The following is a 22692-nucleotide window of genomic DNA, read 5'->3' as shown; positions in this document are numbered from 1 at the left end:
TGTTTTTTTAACTAAAATCTGGTAGGCATTGATGACCTTATCCAAGTCAAAATCCCAAACCCAATCATCATCGCTATCATTTTCAGTTTTGATATGTTTTGACTCTCGCTGTCCAGGTGGATCTTCATCTAACTGCGCGGTTTTGCGTTCTTTAGCCTCAAGCCTGTTTCCTTGCTGTTCTTTTGATTCCTCGGCACGCTTTCTTTTCTGACTTTCTCTATCAGCAGCAAGTTTTTTGGCATAGACTCTTTGAGCATCTTCATCGCAGAACACACAGAAACATGACGTCACCTGATCAAACAGTTCGTGGTAACGAACTGTAGTAAGGAGCGACCCGGCTCAATAGTAACCAAACTCTAAAAAATTGAATTTTGATATCAATAGCTACATCAAAAGAATCGAATTTTCATGCTGATTTTAAATATATAAGTTTCATAAAATTTATTCTTACCCATCAAAAGTTACGAGCCTGAGAAAATTTGCCCTATTTAGGAAAATAGGGGGAAACACCCCCTAAAAGTCGTAGGATCTTAGCGAAAATGACACCATCAGATTCAGCGTATCAGAAAACCCTACTGTAGAAGTTTCAAGCTCCTATCTACAAAAATGTGGAATTTTGTATTTTTTGCCAGAAGACAAATCACGGGTGCGTGTTTATTTGTTTGTTTTTTTTTTTTTTTGTTTTTTTTTCCCAGGGGTCATCGTATCGACCAAGTGGTCCTAGAATGTCGCAAGAGGGCTCATTCTAACGGAAATGAAAAGTTCTAGTGCCCTTTTTAAGTGACCAAAAAAATTGGAGGGCATCTAGGCCCCCTCCCACGCTCATTTTTTTCCCAAAGTCAACGGATCAAAATTTTGAGATAGCCATTTTGTTCAGCATAGTCAAAAACCATAATAACTATGTCTTTGGGGATGACTTACTCCCCCACAATCCCTGGGGGAGGGGCTGCATGTTACAAACTTTGACCAGTGTTTACATATAGTAATGGTTATTGGGAAGTGTACAGACGTTTTCAGGGGGATTTTATTTTGTTTGGGGGTGGGGCTGAGGAGAGGGGGCTATGTTGGAGGATCTTTCCTTGGAGGAATTTGTCATGGGGGAAGAAAAATTCAATGAAAAGGGCGCAGGATTCTCTAGCATTACTATAAGAAAACAATGAAAAATAAACATGAAAACGTTTTTTCAAATGAAAGGAAGAAGTAGCATTGAAACTTAAAACGAACAGAGATTATTACGCATATGAGGGGTTCTAAAAATACTTTAGCATAAAGAGCGAGGTATTTAGGAGGAGATATATACCTCGCTCTTTATGCTAAAGTATTTTTAGTAATTTCAAATATTTATTCTACGGCCTTTCTGATTCAGGGGTCATTCTTAAAGAATTGGGACAAAACTTACGATTTAGTGTAAAGAACGAGGTATTAACGAGGGTACAAACCCCCTCATATACATAATAATAATTAAAGAATATAAAAGTTTGTTACGTAAGTTAATTCTAAAGTTACGTATATTTTTTACTAATAAAAAAAATCGTTAAAATTAAAATTAATAGTTGCCTTTTTATGTAACCGAAAAATTGCATGGCAACTAGGCCTCCTTCCCCATCCCATATTTCTCAAAATCGTATGATCAAAACTAAGAGAAAGCCATTTAGCCAAAAAAGGAATTAATATGTAAATTTCATTTGAATAGTTTACGTGTGGAGAGTCAAAATCAAACATGCATTAATTCAAAAACGTTCAGAAATTACATAAAAAAACTAGTTTTTCTTAACTGAAAGTAAGGAGCGACATTAAAACTTAAAACGAACAGAAATTACTCCGTATATGAAATGGATTGTTCCCTCCGCAATCCCTCGCTCTTTACGCTAAAGTTTGACTCTTTGCCACAATTCTGCTTTTTAAAACAATTGAAAGCTTTAGCGTAAAGAGCGAGGGATTGCGGAGGGAACAATCCATTTCATATACGGAGTAATTTCTGTTCGTTTTAAGTTTTAATGTCGCTCCTTACTTTCAGTTAAGAAAAACTAGTTTTTTTTTATGTAATCCACAGACAGACAGACAACTTATTTTTATATATACAGATATATATAGTTTTCGAATGAAGTGTGGAATTTTAATTGGACCTTGCATCTTCACCAAGGTGTCGGCAATAGTACACTGCATATAATATCCCGCAAAATCTCTTGCTGAAGTGCAAGGAAACACAGTAAAAAGTAAGGTCCTATCTTTTCTTCTTCTGGACAAATATCCCATTCACCTTTATTCGGGCTGAGAATTGAAACTTCATTTTTTACTGCAGACAAAACCTTGTTTAAAATACATCGTTTTTTCTGGTCTATCTAACATACTAGCCCTAATTTACATATTGAAGTTCATGGGTCATTTTTGCATGATAAACTCTACCATCAAAATTCCGTCAGAACTGACCTCAAAACATGTTGAAAGATAAAATACGAAACATAGATTAAAAAACTGTATTTGATCAACTTATAATCACCAATGGCTGTGATTTTTAGAGTGTTATACATATTTTTTTCTGAATTGCATTCACTTTATTATAAACCAATGGCAACCGATTTCATTACCTTCCAGAGATATTTGATAACTATAGTAAATTTCTACATAAATGCTAGCGTTTCTGTGAAATATCCGAAACAAACAACTTACACAAACACAAAAGCTAGTTCTTAATAGAATTTTAAGCACCAAAACAGTTACAAGATTGTTGCAAAAGGACATGTACGGGGCACCTTCTTGCTAAGTTTCCATTAAATTCTACAAAGGTAAGAAAGAAGCGACACCAGACAGCTAAAACATAAGTTGCCTTCATGTGACAAAATGAACTGAAACCTCTTAATCGTTAAACAAATCTTATTTTACACATGGCGGGAGAGAAAGACTTCAATATAAGAATTTAAAAAACATGTCTCCAAAAATGTACATGGCGAATATTCGAATATTCAATTGGCTCTTCTTAATTTAATATCTTAGCGAACGATCTTCAAAGCTTCGTGTAATCGCGAGAAAGAAACTAAAGCAATGAAAATCAAGATCGCATAACTTTATTGTTTCGAATAATATATCGCACACGCTTTCAAAACCAAAGACAGTAAAAAAAAAAAAAAAAAAAAAAAAATAGCGCGTTTCCAGGCCAAGAAAAAGCATCTGATATTGCAACACTTTATTATTAACGAATAAACTACTTGCGTTATGGTTAATTACCTTACTTATACATGAAAAAATGGACAATAAAAACTAAAAATCAAATGTTCAGGACTAAATGATATTTATATTATAAATATAAATAGGACAACCAAGGCCCCAACGCTCCCAAAATTACTGTTCTAAAGACACATTTATCATATTTCTTCATCGTGGAGAATTCACTCCAGGAAAAAAGTTTTTAACTTGTTATTTAAAGCAAACGTGCACGATACACATACGAAGCTAGACCGTCAGCATATGTTTATTCAATACAGATTATTGATGGGTAACATGTTGCTTTGAATGATCTTTGAATTCTTTTTCTATTTCAGGGGGTTTTCATTTTCAAGTGAAATTCTTGGACATTAAACATTCTGTCAAGCACAAATGAGAACACCATGTCTCTTCTCAAAGCAATGGCTGAAACAGACCAAAAATATTTCACTTTCAACCGAATTGACCAAAGCAACAAAATGACGTCACTTAACAGATCGCTGTCAGGTTCGATAATTTTGAACAGCACAAACTCAAAGCAATCTTAGTTCAGCTTATATTAAAAATATTTTAATAACAGACATGTTAACGAAAAATTGACATTTAAAAATAAGGCTGACTAATTGTCCATGTGTAGGCAAGTCTCGAACCTGGCGTGACATAGAAGTCTAGCAAGGCTAGACATTAATATAAACTCTACTTCCATTACATTCAAATTTTCAAGTAGATTTCATAACACATTGCATAGCTTTTTCGAATGTCCCGTCATCAAGGATGGATTTATGATCTTGAGAAGCATGGAGAAACGGAAATGATTTTTTTTTTCTTTATCGAAACATTTGCATGATTCTACGTAAGTAAAAACCATACAAAATAAACTGTGCTCAGGCGAAGATGGAGGGGGAGGGGAATCCTCATCTTTCCTTTGGCCACCCAAACATTATAAAGTGCGGCTTTTTAGAGTTCAAAATTGTCTCCTGGAACCAAACTTTTTGTTGGCTTAACTCCTAAATTGCGCATCCCTATCATGTTGTGCTATATTTCCATGGCAATTTATCCGTTAATAACCGGGAAAACTTTCAACGTTTATTACCATTAATTTGCAAAAGAAAATGCAATAATCACCTTGGAATATTGAATTCCCCCCAAAAATAGTTATTGGCCATAAAAAGCAATTGAATGCAAAAAATGAAGGCTAAAATTTCGTCTGAATCAAAGAGGTTTTCTCTTCACTAATTTAGGCCTTCGATTGATTATTCCCTGGATTTCACAGCACCCAATTTGGAAAAACATTGATCTAGGCAGGCGAGCAAAACAAGACAAAGAAAAAACAAGCAAGTCACAGATTATTAAAAGCCTTCTTTCGGTTCAGTGAATCAACACATAGTAACTGTATCACATTAGTTTCTACAGCGATAATCATTAACAACAGAAGGTACAAAACAGTAGAAAACTGGAATACTCCTGTTAAAAAGGAATTGAAAAAAAAGAAACTTTTCATAACTAGAGGAATTTATATCACAAATTATGTAGCACGAATGCCCATTTTTTCTAAAACTTTCAGTCCTTTTTCCTCATACTCGTGGCGCCATATCCAGAAATCGTCTCGGTTTTTCATAACATCGGCTAAAACAGCGCCACCAATAAACACCATATCTTTGCGTCGAGGTGGATCTTCAATTCTGATCTTGAAACGCTGGAAAAGAAAAATACTAAACAAAAGCAAACTCAACCATTTTCTTACTTTCCTCAAATTGGATATACTCGGAGTCAAAAGCTAAGCATACTGTAGATATAGAACCAAAAAGTGTACGCTTTAAAGAGGACAACCGATTGGGTTTTTCGATAGCACCAAGATTTGGAACATGTTATTATTGATTAAGGAGACTATCGACACTAAAACAACTGCCAACTTCCATTTAAGTTTCCATTGAAATAAAGAAATCTGCCTTCTAAAGATAGTGTGAAGCAAAGAAAGTAAGAAGCTGAAAAAAAAATCTTTGGTGCATTAAAAATTAGGGTACTTATTAGTTACAGGGGCAACACTCAAGAAGTGAAGTCAGATTAATCCTAATGAAAAATACCAAAACATGATGAGAATATAATACTATAGAAACAAATTTGAGTACATTTGCACACTAGGGGGGTGAGTGGGGGTAAAGTAAAGCAGGTCTGTATACAAAATGTGTTGGCTACAATATTCTGTATATTATGAAGTAAGAATTGGTTTCTCACTTCACACTGTCTAAATACTTTACGTCATATGTACTTGCGTCACTATATACTTGTGGCAAGGACCTGGTATTTTTTTTTTATCTCGCCCGACACCAAAGATCCCCGAGATATTTTTCTGCTATGTTTTGCGCCAGTCGCTGCCAGCTACTCTGCACTGTCTCTACAAGAATTTTAAACTCCAATAGGATTGAGGTAGATTTTGATCGAATTCTGTTTAGTCTACTTTTGCCCTAACTTAATTCTCGTGCTGGAGCTAAGTGACTCGAGCAGAATACTTCAGAGGGAGGAATTCTAGTTGTTCCTGTATGACGTTCAGCCTAGCCATTTCAGGCGGCACTGCTTTGATATTGCTTGCAGTGTTTCCCTTGATACTTCATACATGGCATACGCAAAGGTTGGATATTTGAAATGCACTTTTGAGATTCTAAACAGCTAGTCATTTGTTATCTTCAAAACTGATCACTGGATTGGCTATTTCGAAAAAAATTCATTTCTTTATAAAGGCTTGGTTAAGGTGGATTCCTGGATTCTATTTCAGCTCGACAGCCCAATAATACCCATATATTCTTTATTACTTGCGTACTTACGTTTTATTTTACGATCTCTACGTCAAATTCCATTAGCTTGCAAACTATTTTATTTATTAGGTCTTGTTTCATGAGATTATTTCAGCACTTCATTTTATAGTCCGTTCCGTACATTTTTGTTAATATTTTCTCAACCCTATCAATGCAGTTTTGTTTTAGTTATCTTGCTAAAACCATTTCTTTGACTTTTAAGGGTCAATCATTTTGTTTTCAGTTTTCTTAAGCCTTCCAAATATAATTGCTCTGTAACTGGCATAATCCCTCTGATCTATATTCCCCTTCTGAATTTTAAATTCCTAAAATTCTCGAGTAAATCGTGCAGTTTCACTTGAATCTTTAAAACACCCCTGTCTTAAAGTAAGAGAATTCGGTTTCGAATAATAAAGATAATAATCTAGAGTTCAAGAAAAGCCAGTCCCAAATTTACCCATTCACCAAATTAGCGTTTGGTGATTTTTTTTTTTTTTTTTCAGTATTTGAACAAAAGTATTTGATAGATTTTTCTTCAAACGTCTTTATATTATTTCGGTCACTGTGGGCCGTGGTTCACTCTTTAATAGGTTACAGCTGTAATCATCCCCACCCCCTTCCAAAACGTTTTTGATATCATTAGGATTCTTAAAATGTTGTCTTATATATTCCATACTGTTTGCAACTTTTGGCATTTTAATGCCAAACTGTAAACATAGGCTCCCCTTAAGATTTTCCTACCCCCGTCTATCAATCCCGGTTACCATCAGTTTTCATTGGTGACAAAAGAATACTTTCTGTAAAAACCAAAATCATCAGACCAAAACAACGTGCCAGATTTGAATTGTGGTCCCATTTATTATCTTCATACATTAATTTTCGACCAAACCCTGACTTAGTCTTAAAGAGTCGATCTATTCTTATTAGCCTACTTAATTACAGCCATCATAAGCACCATATAGGCTACACTTTAAATTTGCTTAATCAAAGCCAAAACTTTAAGAAAAAATGACCTTATTTAACAACAATGCACTTCTTTCATAATTATGAGCCCAATGAGAGGTTTATTATTACTACAGTATAGTGTTAAAATTACATATGTTAGTGTTGGATAGGCCTTCTACCCCCCCCCCCCCCCCAAAAAAAAACATCTCGTGATGTTTGCAATTTTCCCGATATGTACCTTATTATTTAGGATTTTTGTTCAAACTTACCCATCGAATAGAATCCAGTGCACATGGTTATCTGTAAGGATAATGTTAACAAATTTTCTTGTTTACGTGAGCATTGTCAACTTTTGTTTTATATCATCACTTATAAAAAGTTCCCTAAGGTTCAACATTCGAATCAAGTTTGTTTTGCAGATCATAAAGCAAGAATCCTTGCCCTAGTTTTGCCCGTCCAATATTTAATATCTCGTTGCACAAGCTGATCAGCTGATAAGTTTAGAAAACATTATATTTTTTTTAATAGTTTTTAAAAATAGTCAGATTTGTTTTCCTCTACTTATTCACAATCCTTAAGAGTCTATTTTTAATTCCATTCTATTTCATTTTATTTCACTTTAATTTTCTCTTTTTTTAATTAAATTCTATTTAAATTTTTTTTTCTTGGCAGTCAATGCTATAGCTAAGTATTTTTCAAATACACTAAAAGCATTTTACTTTGAGAGCCTTTTCTCTTCTCGGGATTTTCAAAACATTGAGAAAAACCAATAAGATCCCCCGGAAGTTTCTTGTAAAAAAAAAGATTTATGTAAATAACGAACAAAAAATAATTGAAAGTTTGTCTGCGTCTCTCTTGCTCTTCTGTTTTTTTGTTGTTGTTTTTTTTTTACATTCAATGCTATAATTATTTTTAAACTACACTAAAAGGATCTTACTTTGAGAGCCTTTTCCCTTCTCAGAATTTTCAAAACCTTGAGAAAAATCCAGGAGTTTCTTGTAAAAAAAGAGACTTGAGTAAATAACGAACAAAAAATAATTGAAAGTTTGTCTGCGTCTCTCTTGCTCTTCTGTTGTTTTTTTTTCTTTCCTTTTTTTTCGTCGGATGAATTAGTTGAAGACTGCTTTCATCTCGTTTTAGGTATTATTTACAGCGCTGAAGTATGCAACTAAGCATGAGCACTGTCTTTCAAGTTAGCATTTATACGTACGTGGTTAAATCAAACTGTTCTATTCTAAAAACTCAATCATTTTGTTAAATTTGAAATTTTATTATATTAAAATATTAAAAACACAATTTTTATTAATTTCACTAAATTTACATAAATTCGATTTGATCAATAAATCAAAAACTAATTGAAATAAATGTTCAAAAAAAAATATTTTAATTCAATACTAATAAAAACATAATAAAGTTTCAATCAATTTCAACAGCCGCATTATAAATATTCGTCAGACACGGTAAAAAGATCATATATTGGAACTGTTTGGAAGACTTTTCTTGGAGTTTTAAAATCTTTAAAAACAAGAGCTAAGGGCTCTTGTGGCTCTTGTATGGCACTAGTGACGAAGTCGGACGAGCCAAGAGCTCATATGGCATGAGCTCTAGCAAAATTATAAGAATCAACAGATTGATCTTAAAGGAAAATTAGAGGCTTAATGGAGGTCAGGATTTAAAATAAGAGCTCTGAGACATGAGGTCCTTCTAAATATCAAAATTCACTAAGATCCAAAACCCACTCGTAAAGTAAAAATACCTCATTTTTTTCTAATTTTTCCTCTCCCTTCAGCCCCCCAGATGGTCAAATCGGGTAAAACAACTTTATCAAGTCAATTTGTACAGGTCCCTAACACGCCTACCAATTGACGTCATCATTGCACGTCCAGAAGCACCGACCTCACCAAAGCACTGGACCCCCTGGTCCAGTGGATCCAATCCAGTTACGTCAATCACATATCTACGACATTTGCTTATTCCACCCACCGATTTTCATCCCGATCTCTCCACTCTAAGCGTTTTTCAAGATTTCCGGTTTCCTTAAAAACAATACCTCATTTTCTAATTTTTTGGAATTAACCCTCCCTCCCCCCAACTCCTCCAAAGATAGCAGATCCGCCCCGGTTATGTCAATGACATTTCTATGACTTGTGTTTATTTTTCTCACCAAGTTTCATCCTGATCCCTCCACTCTAAGCGTTTTCAAAGATTTTAGCCCCCCCCCCCCCCCGACTCTTCCCAATGTCACCGGATCAAAATGGTCCATTTTTCTATTTTTTCTGAATTAACCGTCCCCCTATTCCCCCTAGATGATCGATTCGGGGAAACAACTATTTCTAATTTAATCTGGTCCGGTCCCTGATTCGCCTACCAAATTCCATCGTCCTAGCTTATCTGGAAGTGCCTAAACTGGCAAAACCGGGACAGAGCTAAAGAATTTGCGATCGCTATATGTTACTTGGTTAATACCAAGTGCCATAAAAAGAATCAGGAAGCCCCTGAAGTTTCTTGTAAAAAAATTAAATTGGTAAAAATGATGGTAAAAATTTTTAAGCAATAGGTAATTGCTTAAGACTGGTAAAAATGAGACTTGTAATAGAGACTTGTAAAGAACATTGAACTCACTGAAAGTTTTTCCGCGTCTCCTTTGAGGACTCGCTCCAAATACAATTGTTTTACTTCTCTTTCCAGTCTACTTGGCAATCCTGGATACATTGTTGAACCGCCAGATAGAACGATATGCTTATACAGTTCAGGTCGTATATCAATATCAGCAGCTTGAATCGTATTGAATAAGAGTTCGGCAATTCCTGAAAACAGAAAGAGAAATCAAATCTAGCTACACTGAAAGTATAGGTAAAAGTCTCTCTCGCTCTCTTTTTCTCTTTCTCTTGTTTGCAAAAATATGGTAAACCTGGAGTATAAGCTCGAAAATCAAGTTTTTGTATATCAACATTGCTTGCCACGTAGCTTAGAGGCTACGTACCAGCAAGCTCAGAGACAGTTTCTGGGGGGGGAGGGGAAACAGAGAGGACACTTATCCCAGGGGCAGAAATTTTGGGGGCACAGAATTTCGAATAAATAATCTAACGGTTATAATCATTTTATAGCTTCTGAAGTTTATTTTTATTAAAATAAAGTAGAGGGCACAATTGCCAGTAAGCATAAACAAATTTCTCGTATCTACATTACCATTCCTTGAAAATGAAAGTAAATAGACCGAACTTAATTACTTTTGACGTTTGTGTAATATATGTACTCAAATTTTGTTTAGTGAAAATTTTGTTGATAAATGAAACTTTTGTTAAAATCTGGCCTAAAACCTTTTGGGAGGCAGGGGGGAGGTGCTAATCAAGATGTTGCTTCAGGCGCACGAGAGGATAGAACTGCCATACTGAACATGCTACGTAGTAGCTTAGATTCCTCTCCCAATACGTTTCCTAATAAAAAGGTATCTACTTTTAGGGGATTCCATTGTACTCGGAAGTTTCAAAACAAGACTTGTTGGGAACTTTTATCAGAATTCCTAATAAATAAAGAAAAAATGTTCTAACCAGTTCCTTCAACGTTGATTAGATGTGGCTGGAATAGTGCCTCTGGCGCTTCAAACCGTTCACCGCCGATTTTTATCACCCGACCATCTGGCAACTAAAAAAGGAAAGTGGATACAATCAAAATAGAAACGTTAAAAATAGCACTTGAATATGCACAAATATATATATATATATATTATATATATATATATATATATATATATATATATATATATATATATATATATATATATATATATATATATTTCACCGTCTTGCTGAAAACGGATATTTTATTGCCTTTGAAATAAAGAACTGGCTTCTTTGACTAAACGGATTAAAATACAGCATTCGCTTCGGACTTACATAGATTGCAAGTTCAGTGATTGATGGCGAAATGAATTCAAATGGGATTTTGGATCGAGAAAATTAATTGATGAAAGTTTATGCATTAAAGAGAGATTCACTTGATCTATTGTTCAATTTTTTTCAGCTTGGCACATTACTAAGGACAGTTTAGCTGACTTTTAAGTCTTCGATTCAACCACTCAACAAAAAGGTGAGAACTTTTTTGTGTTATCGAAGCTATTTTTCTAACTAATTTCTGGCTAGCTAAGCAGATGGCTAAATTTACTGTTCATATGCTGGCATTGGCTAGGTTTAGAGGTTACCCTGAATGGCCTGTACGTATTGTTGAAGTAACTGATCCAAAGGGAAGTGAAAAAACTAGAAATTACAAGTATCTAGTTTTCTGTTACGGCACACATAATACCCAGCTCGTAAATGAGTCCCAAATTTTAGATTTTGAATGCAATAAAGCTAAGGCTATGAAAAACTCTAAAAAGGTGTAAAGGGAACGTTTGAAGAGCTTGTGATGAAACCGGACATTTATATAGAATTATGAACAGACAAACTTAAAGGACAAGCTTCTGAAAATATCATTTTAAATAAGTCGTTGGGATCAACCTCTCTTATTAACAAGATTACAGCGACGGAACAAGAAATTCAGTCTGTCATGGAAAACCTTGCTCAGAAAATAGATCAGAGATTAGATGAAAAATTGGCATCTGTTGGAGGCAAACAGTCATTTTCTAATGGCACAGTTAGTGCAATCAAAGCGCAAAGCTCGTCTATTTCAAGTGAAATTTACAGGGCATTAGTTGTTGAATTGCAGCCAAAATTTGTTGCTTTGTCTGATGATTTAAAACATTTAAAAATCAATGTTCATTTATGGAGGAACGGATTAAAGTTGCAGAGCAAAAGCTTGATGAGTATGAACAAGAAAAGAGATTAAATAGTCTCATGTTCAATGGGGTTAAGCAAACTCCCAATAGTGACTTGAAGTTGATGGTTCTTGATATAGTGTCAAACAGAATGGAGCTTGAAATATCAAATCAAGATGTGATAAAAGTTAAAAGATTAAATATAAGCAAAGGTAATAGTCAACAGGATGCAATTGCTCCTGTAGTTGTAACATTCAAGTCTAAAGACTTTGCTTCTAAAGTGTTCAAAGAAAAGTCAAAATTAGCTCGCACTCGTATTTTTGTGTCTGAAAATCTGACAAAACAAAGAAGTGATGTTCTGAACTTAGCAAGGGATATATGTGGGAATAAGCAAGTGTGGTCTCACCAAGGTCGAATTTATGTACGTCTAGCTAGTGATTCTTATCCACGTCGCTTATGGTCTATCGACGATATTGGTTAATAGTGGTGCTAATAGTTAAAATTCGTTATATTTTCACCATTTTTTCGTTTTTTTGTTCGCTTATAGCCTCGTAGTTTTTTTGTTTTTTTTCTGTTTGTTGTTGCGCAGGTCTGATATACCATCCCTTTAGGTCCTATGATCTTTTCTAGCCCAGGCTCTGGGATGTTTACCCCCTTGATGGACGTCTACTTCAATTGCAAAGTAATCCAATATATGTTTTGAGTATTGTTAATAATTCTATTGGTCAAATTCAAAACAATTTCTCAAATTTTTCCCATTCAAATACTAGTAAATATGTTTCCGATTTAAATTGGGCTACTAGACGAGATGATAATTTTTCAGTCCTTCAACTCAATACTCAGGGACTATGTTCATCGATTGATGAGTTGAGACAGATAGTTTCTGATGGACAACCTGATGTTGTCGGGTTATGTGAGACCTTTCTGAATTCTAATAATGAAATACTTCTTGATATACCCGGTTATAAAATGGAACGACTAAATCGCAGAAGGATGGCAAAGGGTGGTCTAGTCTTGTATATTTCTGATGTTATTCTCTGTTTCGTTCGAAGCGATCTGTCAAGGAATGATGAGGGGGTTTTTGAATCCCAGTTTATTCAAATTAAATTACAAAACAAAGTTTTGATAATTGGTAATGTTTATAGATCTCCGAGTGGATCTGTCTCTTCTTTTTTTCATGTCCTTGATGAGGTTTTGGATTTAATAGGGAGACGTTCGTACGAACTAGTAATAATGGGAGACTTTAACATAAATCTGATTGATGTGGCGTCCTCTACTACGGTGGATTTCCTCTCAACTATGCTCACTGCTGGGGTTCTACCAACAACCTGTATTCCGACACGTTTAACTGATAAGTCAGCGTCTTTAATTAAAAATATTTTTTTGTCTCTTAGTGTGGTTCAGAATTATGTTGTAGTGAGTGATATTTCTGACCATTTTCCTGTATTTTCCACTTTTAACTTCAAAATAAGATTGAGTAGGAATACTCCAACAGCTTCTTTTAGGTTTGATCTGAATAATTTAATCTGCCTCAGATCCCATTTAGCTGAGAAGACATGGAATATTTTTGATGAGGATATTGATTTTTGTTCGAAGTTTGATTCTTTTTATGAGTCAGTGAAAGCGTCGATTTTTGAAGTATGTGCTCTGAACCCCTCTAATTCAAGGTCAAAAAGATCCATTCCACTTAAACCATGGATGACACCTGGCCTTCTAAAGAGTTGGAGAAGAAAAAAAATAATCTTTGGAAAGCTTTTAAGTCAGCAAAGTCATGTTCGAATTCTACACGTCTTCAGCAGTTCAAACTCTACAGGAATGTTTTTAACTCTTTGTACCGGAAGGCCAAATTCCTTTATTATTCTAAGATTTTCTCAGATTGTGGGAAGGATATTCGTAAGACTTGGCAAGTGATTAATTCCGTTCTTAAAGGGTCTTCTCCAGCTCCCTCTATCCCTCCGAGTCTTGTGGTTGGTGATGTGGTTGTTGAGGGCGTTCCATCTGTTCTGGAAGTATTTACATCATTTTTTGCTAATGTTGGGAAAACTACAGCTTCTTCAGTCTGGTCTTCGCTGTCACAACCAGATTACAAATCTTATCTTGGTCAACCTTGTCACAAGTCGATGGTCTTGTATCCTACTTCTGAGGTTCAAGCAGCCAGGATTGTAAATAGCTTGAAAAGTTCTTCGGCGTCTGGCCCTGACTGCATTCCAACTATGGTAGTTAAGTTCATTGTTCCTTCAATTATTTCACCATTGACGAAGCTTATAAATCTTTCTTTTGAAAATTGTATTTTCCCCAGTTCTCTTAAACGAGCTAAAGTAATTGTTTTACATAAAGGTGGACCTCGAAATGATCCAGCCAATTATCGACCTATATCCTTGCTGTCTGTTTTAAGTAGAATTTTGAAAAGACCATACTTTCCCGACTACTAGCTTTTTATAGAGGCTAAAAGTTTTTTTCATGATTTTCAGTTTGGGTTCCGAGCTAAACATTCTACGGAACATGCATTTGTAACGCTTTTAAATTTTCTCCACACCGCGCTTGACTCTGGTTTGATCCCTGCGGCAATATTCCTGGATGTCCATAAGGCTTTTGACTCCTTAACTTATGGAATTCTTCGTTATAAGCTATCACACATTGGTGTAAGAGGACAGGCTCATTCTTGGTTTGATTCCTATTTGTCCGTTAGAACTATCTCTGTCGATTCTCTTTCCAGCTTTTCGTCTGAAGTTGAGTTTGGTGTGCCTCAAGGTTCTGTTCTTGGTCCGTTTCTGTTTTTGATTTATGATTTACTGTCTTATGATTGCTGTCTTAAAACAGACAGCAAGGATATAGGTCGATAATTGGCTGGATCATTTCGAGGTCCTGTTTTTGATTTATGATTAAATCTGTTTTGATTTACAATACAATTGTTTTGTTTTATGTTGCTTTTCTTCTATATTAATTGATGTAATATTTAGTCTCCCACCATCACAGGCCAAAGAGCCTTTGTGGGGTCTAATGCTTGTAATTTTTCTTTATTTTCTCTTAATACAAAAATTGATATTAAAATTAATATATATATATATATATATATATATATATATATATATATATATATATATATATATATATATATATATATATATATATATATATATATATATATATATATATATATATATATATATATATATATATATATAATATATAAAACATTTAGCTGAAAGGAGGGTATCTCAGAAGTCAACGTACCAAAGTGATACACTGTGAATTCAAGTATCTAGGAAAGCCTACGCCTATTTCTGATATTTAACTTCGACTTCTCTTGGCTCAAAGACTTGTGATGAACAAATTGTACGAAGATGATTAGATCCCTGTACAATCACAACATCACAAACGCATTTAGAAATCAAACTTCCAGGAACGAACAAATTATCAATTAAAGTTGCTGAATGATCAGTTATTCTAGTTGGAATGTCAGCTGAGGGAAAATAATTAGACGAAACCATCAAATTAAAAAACAATCAAAATTCACCCTATTAAGAGGTAATAGGTTTAAAATTAATCAAAACCGCATAAATACAATTTAAATTATTCGCTCTCATTCGTGATTCAATAAGAAAATACAAGTTTTTTTTCTAATGCAAGTAAGGAGCGACATTAGAACTTAAAACTAACAGAAATTATCCAGTCTATGAAAGGGGTTTTCCTCTCTTCAATCCCTAGCTCTTTACGCTAAAGTTTGACTCTTTCTCACAACTCTACTTTTTAAAATAACAAAAAAAATTGGCGTGAAGAGCGAGGGGTTGAAGAGGGGAAAACCCCTTTCATATACGGAATAATTTGTTCGTTTTAATTTTTAATGTCGCTCCTTACTTGCAGTAAAAAAAAAAAATTATTTAATTTCTGAACGTTTTGAATAAATACATGTTTCGATTTAAGCTCACCGCACATGAATAATTAGTTTTGATGGGACGGTTTCGAAAAAAAAAGCGGTGGGAGAGGAGCCTAGTTACCCTCCAATTTTTAGTTACTTAAAAAGGCGACTAAAGCTTTTTTATGAACGTTTTTATTAGGAATAAATATGCGTAGCTTACGAATTAACTTACGTAACGAACTTCTATATTTGTATATTTTTATTACGTATATGAGGGGGTTCACCCCCTCGTCAATACCTCGCTCTTTAAACTAAAGATTGAATTTTGTCCCAATTCTTAAAGAATGACCCCTAAATCACAAAGGCTGTAGAATAAATAGTTAAAATTACTAAAAATACTTTAGCGTAAAGAGCGGGGTATTGTGGAGGGGAAGAAACCCCTTTTATACGTAATAATTTATGTTCGTTCTAATGCTGCTCCTTATATCCAGCTGAAAAAACTTTTTCATTTATTATCTCATTTTTTTTTTAATAATCTTAGAAAATCATAGGGCCCCTTCATGGAAATTCTCTTCCCTCGTGATAAAGTCCTCCATGGAAAGATTCTCCCACGTAAACCCCTCCCCTCAACGCGAAAAAGTTCCACTGAAAACGTCTGTACACTTCCCAAAAGCCATTACTATTTGTAAACAATTGTCAAAGTTTGTAACTTGTAACCCCTCCCCCTGGGACTGTGGGGAATGAAGTTGTCCCAGAGGACATAACTGTTAAATTTTTCGACTATGCTGAACAAAATGGCTATTTCAAAATTTTGATCCGGTGACTTTGGGAAAACATGAGCGTGGGAGGGGGACTAGATGCCCTCCAATTTTTTTGGTCACTTAAAAGGGAACTAGAACTTTTAATTTCTGTTAGAATGAGCGCTCTCGCGACATTCTAGGACCACTGGGTCGACACAATCACCCCTGGAAAAAAAAACAAATAAGCACGCATCCGTGACCTGTCTTCTGGCAAAAAATACAAAATTCCACATTTTTGTAGATAGGAGCTTGAAACTTTGACAATATGGTTCTCTGATGCGTTGAATCTGATTATGGGATTTTCGTTAAGATTCTTTGACTTTTAGGGGATGTTTTCCCCTATTTTCTAAAACAAGCCAATTTTTTTCAAATTTTCTCAAATTTTCTATATTTAGTAGTCGATCCGGACTTGTCCCATTTAAAGATAGGAACGGGGTCACGATTAGTGATAAGAAAAGAGTTAAAGAGAGATTAACAAAACATTTTGAAGATGGTCTAAACCAAGACCGAGTTTAAGAGATGTGATGGAAGATTTTTTTTTTTTTTTTTTTTTTTTTTTTTTTTTTTTTTGCTAGGAAGAGTTAGCGACACTATTCAAGGGATTTAAAAATAATAAGGCTCCAGGTGCTGATAGTGTGATAAAAAAGTTTCTGAGGTTAGAAATAAGTTACTGAAGATTATGAATATGATTTTTGAAAAAGGGGAAGTACCTAACCATTTTAGGAAAAACTTAATGAAACCACTGTATAAGAAAGGTGGTAATTATCGAGGCATTAATCTGGTCTCTGTAGGTACCAAATTTCTTAGTAATATGATACTTTTTAGACCGAGAGATGCTATAGACAAAGTTTTAAGAGAAGAACAGTGCGGTTTAGAAAAGGTAGAGGATATGTCGACCAAATTTTCACTCTTAGGTTAATACTTGAGAAGTGCCTGAGTTGTAGTAGGTCCCCACAGGAAAGTTTCAATTTCCACTTTTAGATTGATTTCAAATGTGATTTCTTGAGCTTTTTTACTGAAAAATAGAAGCAAAAAAGTAAAAGTGAAATTAAAAAAATATATAACTGCAACCAGCGAAAGTAGTGGATCCCTGTTCTAAAGTTCTTTTAAACGAGTTTCGAGATAATTGATCACATAAATCACCCTAATGCCACTTAAAAAGTGAACTACGTCATGAAGGTAGAGTGTGCTAAAGCAGTGCATAAAGTAGTTTATTAACAAAGTAAGGGTGGAATCCTTTGGAACTATACTCTTTGAATCCCTCCTTTCCTTTCTAGACATATCAACAATAATTTTTTAGACAGCAGAAAAGTTATTAAGGCTAGAAGGAAAAAAGAAAAAAAAACAAAGACAAGAACAATTCACAATAACATCTAAAACTAAAAGGAGTAATCGTTGCAAGATTAGCATATAACGCATCAAAATAGCAATTATCTTATGGAAGGCTTCGAAGAAGGAGAACTACGATAAAGATACAAAGATATTACGCTAACAACGAGGCAGCTAAAAAAATATCTTAAAAAATGGATAGCAACTGACACGATAACATTTTAGGGTGCTAGGTTTCAAAAATGAGCTGATACCTATAAAAACAATGCAGTATGTTCACTATCATTAGAATTAAGTCTTGTCTTTTAGAATCACAAGTGCTTCGAAATCAAATTATCATATTAATGATATGTTACAACATGCAAATGTCTCCAACCTCCCTCCTTAAGCTTCTTAAAAACTTGAAATGGTCTAAATCACACTGTTTGGGAATTTATTTTCAAATTTATATTCTCCATTCTTGAGTACATCTGCTCTGTTTGGCATTCTGACTTCTGACAAAACAGATGCTATCCAAAAAAACATACCTGAGAATTATCTTAATCAGGCAGAGTTCCTTATAAATCTCTTTTTTGAAAAAAGTCAATCTAGTTACCCATGAGAAACTAATTGCTTACGTTTTGCTGATAGTGCTAACCATGGCCCCGAAGAAATTTGCTTCCCCTAAGTCTTTTCCCCCCTTCTGACATCGCTTTTCTTGTTGCGCCTCTGCAGAAATTCTCATTTTTTATTCTAAAAAAGTTTTCACAGGCAGATATAGAAATTTCTGTTCCTATATAGCTAAATAAGAGAATCAAATCCCCCTTCTTCTTTTTTTTATTACTTTTCGGCGTAAAGTTTATTTTTTCCTTCTATCGTTATGTACTAAATTTTATCAATTCCTTTAAATTTTTATGTTGATCCTTTTATACATTTGCCACATGTTTGTGCGTTGACGCATTTCATTTTCAATTAGTCTTTAAAGCTTATTTGTCATTTTTATTGATTTCTTTCTTTTAATTCTTTTTTGCTTTACAAAAGAAGTGACTTGGCTCTTTAAAAACTTGTAATATATTTTTCAGAATAAACATCCAAGCTTAGGCTTATTAATAATATGATGAACAACATGAAAACAAAAAGTAGTGACTGTATCACATACAGTTATTCAAAGCCACGGAAAATATTTAACTCGTGGAATAAATAGCGCTCCTGAATCTAGGAAATGTGAATAACACCATTAAAACCAAAATTGACATAAACTGATTCCGAAATTCCCCTTGATTTGACTGATAAAAAATAAGTCATCTGCACATTCCAAATAAGAAATATCAGAAAAAACTGGCAACCATGGAGTAGATACATTCAATAGTACACTCCCAATGTAAGCATTAAAAATATACAAAGAATTCCCCTGGAGTCTAATCCTAACATCTAACTGACCACGTATGCATTGAGTCAATACAAGCATTAAAAATATACAAGGAATCATCCTAAGGTCTAAACCTGACATCTACTTACCGTGTATGATTCGACTAGAACTGTAGTTTCCAAGGCAAGTCGTTGCTCCGTCTCAACATTGTATGCTACATAGCACAATTTTTCCTTCATCTGTCGAATTGTCTCGAAGTCTGCGCTGTGATTAAACGCGTAGCCTCTAAGTAGTAATAACTAAAAGAAAGTTTGGAACCAGCTCTTAAAAGTACGAACACAAATATTGGCATATTTTCAGATGCATAGAGCCTTTTAAGCACTTAAATTTAATGCACAGATATATTTTATTTTAGCAGCCACAAATACACATCTAAACAACGACTTACCGTTACCTTCACAAAAATAAATTTAAACTGGCTATGAAACATTTACCACAAATAGGACTCGAACTCACCTCCTTTTGGAAACTAGATATGGGTCAAACAATGTGACAGCGAACCAAGCAGTTCAGCTTTAAACTGACATAAGCTTCTCTTAGCTAATCTCTTTTTAACATAACTTGACCGCTAATAATGATTGGCCATACCTCTTATGCCAAAGTAAATGCAGGTCGTCCCTGAATGGTAAACATCAACAACAAGAAGAACAAAAGGGAATTCTTGTCGCATGACAGTGGAATTCTGTATTGAAATGAACATTTCGACCCTATGTCCAAGGGCCGTCCTCAGCAAAACATAGATATATAAAAGAAAAACTTACAATAACATACAACCATTAAAACAAAAATGAGAATTCTAAAACAGTCCCAGCATCCTTACTTCAGAGAAATTCAACTAGGATTCTTAGAGTCCTGGTTGAAAGTCGGCAGTGTGGTCTTCGTCGCTATTTTTGTCCCTGAATGGGTTAGGAAGAAGTCATAGGAAAAGATTTAAATGAAAATGGAGGTACATGCGAGGAAGTAAAGGGTGAAGCTTTGAACAGATTGGGGAGGCAGAGTAGCTTCAGCAGCTTAGTCGGCCCCAGCGGATCGACTTCTAGCTTACCGTCTCGCTTACAGACACATCAGTAATAATAATTGGAATAACTTTTTCATACAGAATCTCTGGTATTTTTACACCAGGATCACCATTTATCGATCTTATTTCTTTCTATGTGCCAAATTCAATTAATCTACTCTGCTTGAAACCTACTCTTTCTAAAGCCCCTAAATAAATCCAAGTGGTCTTAAATTTTAAATTTTACAGTGGTCCTCATCATTTTAGAACATTCTATTACTTTAAACGTCCCTTACTGGAGTGTATCTGTCTTATCTACCAGAAATAATGGAAACATTCGAAACAACGCCCCTTGGATCAATTTAACGGAGCTAAAGTGTCACAGCTTTATCTACTCCAATTAAACACACCCAGATGGATTTTTTCAAAATTCTGGTGAATCCCTTTGGTTTTACTGTCATGACTATCCATCGGCTTACCATTTTGGAAGTTTTAGTTCTTTAAGTAGCATAAAACTATATTTAATATAACTAAAGGAAAAGCCTGCGATTAGGATTTACGTTAATTTGTTATACACTAAAAATTAAACTTTACGATCCACATTAAAACAAAAAAAACAAGATATTGGTACTTGAAAATTCACTGGGGGAGGAAAGTATTGGCGAGAATCCATAATAACAGTATTACTTGACCCAATAACAACAATAAGACATCAAAAACGATATTTATGACTACTTTTCAAAATAAGTATCTCTTAATATTTCTTATTATTAGTAGCAAATCCATAATGGAAATTTTTTACTGAAGATCCAACAATAAAGTCTCATGTCCAGCGCCCTCATCAGAATCAAGAAGAACCCGCGTGTAAAAACTTTTTAACTGTCAGGGAAGCAACGCAGCAATCACGGGCAACTAAAGATACTTTAGAAAGGAAGCCTCCGGAACAAAGCAATCCGTCCGAAGAATGTTTTAAGTATTGCACTTCACATAACATTGAAAAAATTGTTCAATTTTGACTATATTGTTTTTTTTGTTTTTTTGTTTTTTTGATCTGAGTGCATCTGTGGATACCCAAGTGGAATAGATTTGACCTACTTACCAAGCCTTGCCCATAAATTTGATATCTACTTGAAGGTATTTATTGATTTAACTAGCCCATCTTTCTAGCGTTAACATCATTAGATTGTTACTAAATTCTACAATTATAGTATATTGGATGGTGTTGAAATACAAAACATGGATTGAAATTGAAAATGGAGGTACGATTGGTTATCAGCCCTATATGGAACTTTCTCCAAAGATCCATTAAGAAGAATATAAAAAGAGACAAAATCTTGAAACATGGGAAATTCTTCAGCAAAGAAGCCTTAAAGGACGCTATCTACTTGCAAAAATGAATTTAACATTGATCAACTTGATGGTCGTAAGGGCAGCCACCTCGAGTGATGATAAGTATATTCCATGTTTCCTAATAACTGAGCCCAATGAAGTTCCTGATTTGTCTAATGAATTTAATAGTGCTATTGCGTCAAGACTAAATGACAGCAAAAGTTTATAAGATTTTAGTTGAAAAAAGTGATTCCAGCACTGCCCAGCTTAGTCCACTGGTTTAGCCTTCAAAGCCAGAAAGAGAAACAACAATTCCCGTTATTATATCTAATCTGTCTCCCGAACTAAAGAATGGCAATAAAGGTAAACCGAGCGAATTTATTAAAAACCTAAAAGTTGATGATATAGAGAGAATTATAAACAAGAAAGATAAGACAATCCTCCACATGAAGGATGAGTCTTCTGTGGCGGCAGCTGTTGGAGCCATACCTGTGCAAATAAAAAGCAAAGTGATCAAAAAAGAGTTTTTAGGGATTGTTTATATTGATAATAATTTTGACGTGGAAACTATTCCATGTATCTGTAGTGATATCATGAGTGCTGAGCGTTTCGGTATCTCTAACACTGTTCTATTGTCTTTTGACCGAGATGGGAAACTCCATTGTGCATTGGAATATGGGATTAAAATCGATTATACACACTTCAAAGTTTACAAGCTGATAGAGACCACTTCAGCGTTATAACTGTCAATGGTTCGGTCACAGAGCCTATAAGTGTACTAAAACAGCTAAATGCTCAAGATGTGCGGGATACCACTGCTCTTCAAAAAAGCCCTGCCACAACGTTCAGGTGAAGTGCATCAATTGTGGTGGCAATCACACTAGTTTCAGCTTTCATTCTACTGTACTAAAGAAAACAGCAAGCAAAAGCGCATAGTTTTTTTCCGTTATCGTTTCTCTTTTCTCTCTATGACTCTAACTAATCGCGTTTTTTCCAGAACATCTATTACTACCAGCTAATTGCCAGACCTTAAATTTTTTTAGTGATCTTAGTTATTCCATACAACCAGCCAAACGTACTAGGGGTAGCCCGTCTGGCGGTCTCTTGATCGCAGGTAGGAAGAGGTTTCTGAGTACTTTACTAGAGCTTTCGGAATCATTTCTAGCTGTTGATTTGGGGAATTTGTTAATATTTGTGTTTATTTACCAACAAATTACAGTAATATATTTGCTCAAATCAGAGATTTGCGGCAGCATGTGTTTCATTTTCTAAGTTATTA

The 22692-nt window shown here is 34.6% G+C and overlaps 1 protein-coding gene across 1 annotated transcript in view; it reads right to left on the bottom strand.

Annotated features, from left to right (window-relative positions):
* Positions 1-2463: 2463 nt before the first annotated feature.
* The window catches only part of LOC136029344 (actin-related protein 2), a 43363-nt gene continuing 23134 nt past the window's right edge, over positions 2464-22692 (bottom strand). The window contains exons 6-9 of the mRNA XM_065707643.1: positions 19177-19326; positions 10490-10583; positions 9561-9745; positions 2464-4897 (exon numbers count right to left, since the gene is read on the bottom strand). Coding sequence (XP_065563715.1) covers positions 4727-4897; positions 9561-9745; positions 10490-10583; positions 19177-19326 — 600 coding nt within the window. The 3' untranslated portion in view covers positions 2464-4726. The remainder of the gene's footprint in view (positions 4898-9560; positions 9746-10489; positions 10584-19176; positions 19327-22692) is intronic.

This window comes from Artemia franciscana, chromosome 7 (assembly GCF_032884065.1).
Source record: "Artemia franciscana chromosome 7, ASM3288406v1, whole genome shotgun sequence".
Lineage (NCBI taxonomy): Eukaryota > Metazoa > Arthropoda > Branchiopoda > Anostraca > Artemiidae > Artemia > Artemia franciscana.
Note: the sequence above shows the minus strand (reverse complement) of the source record. Positions and strands in the feature narration are given on the sequence as shown.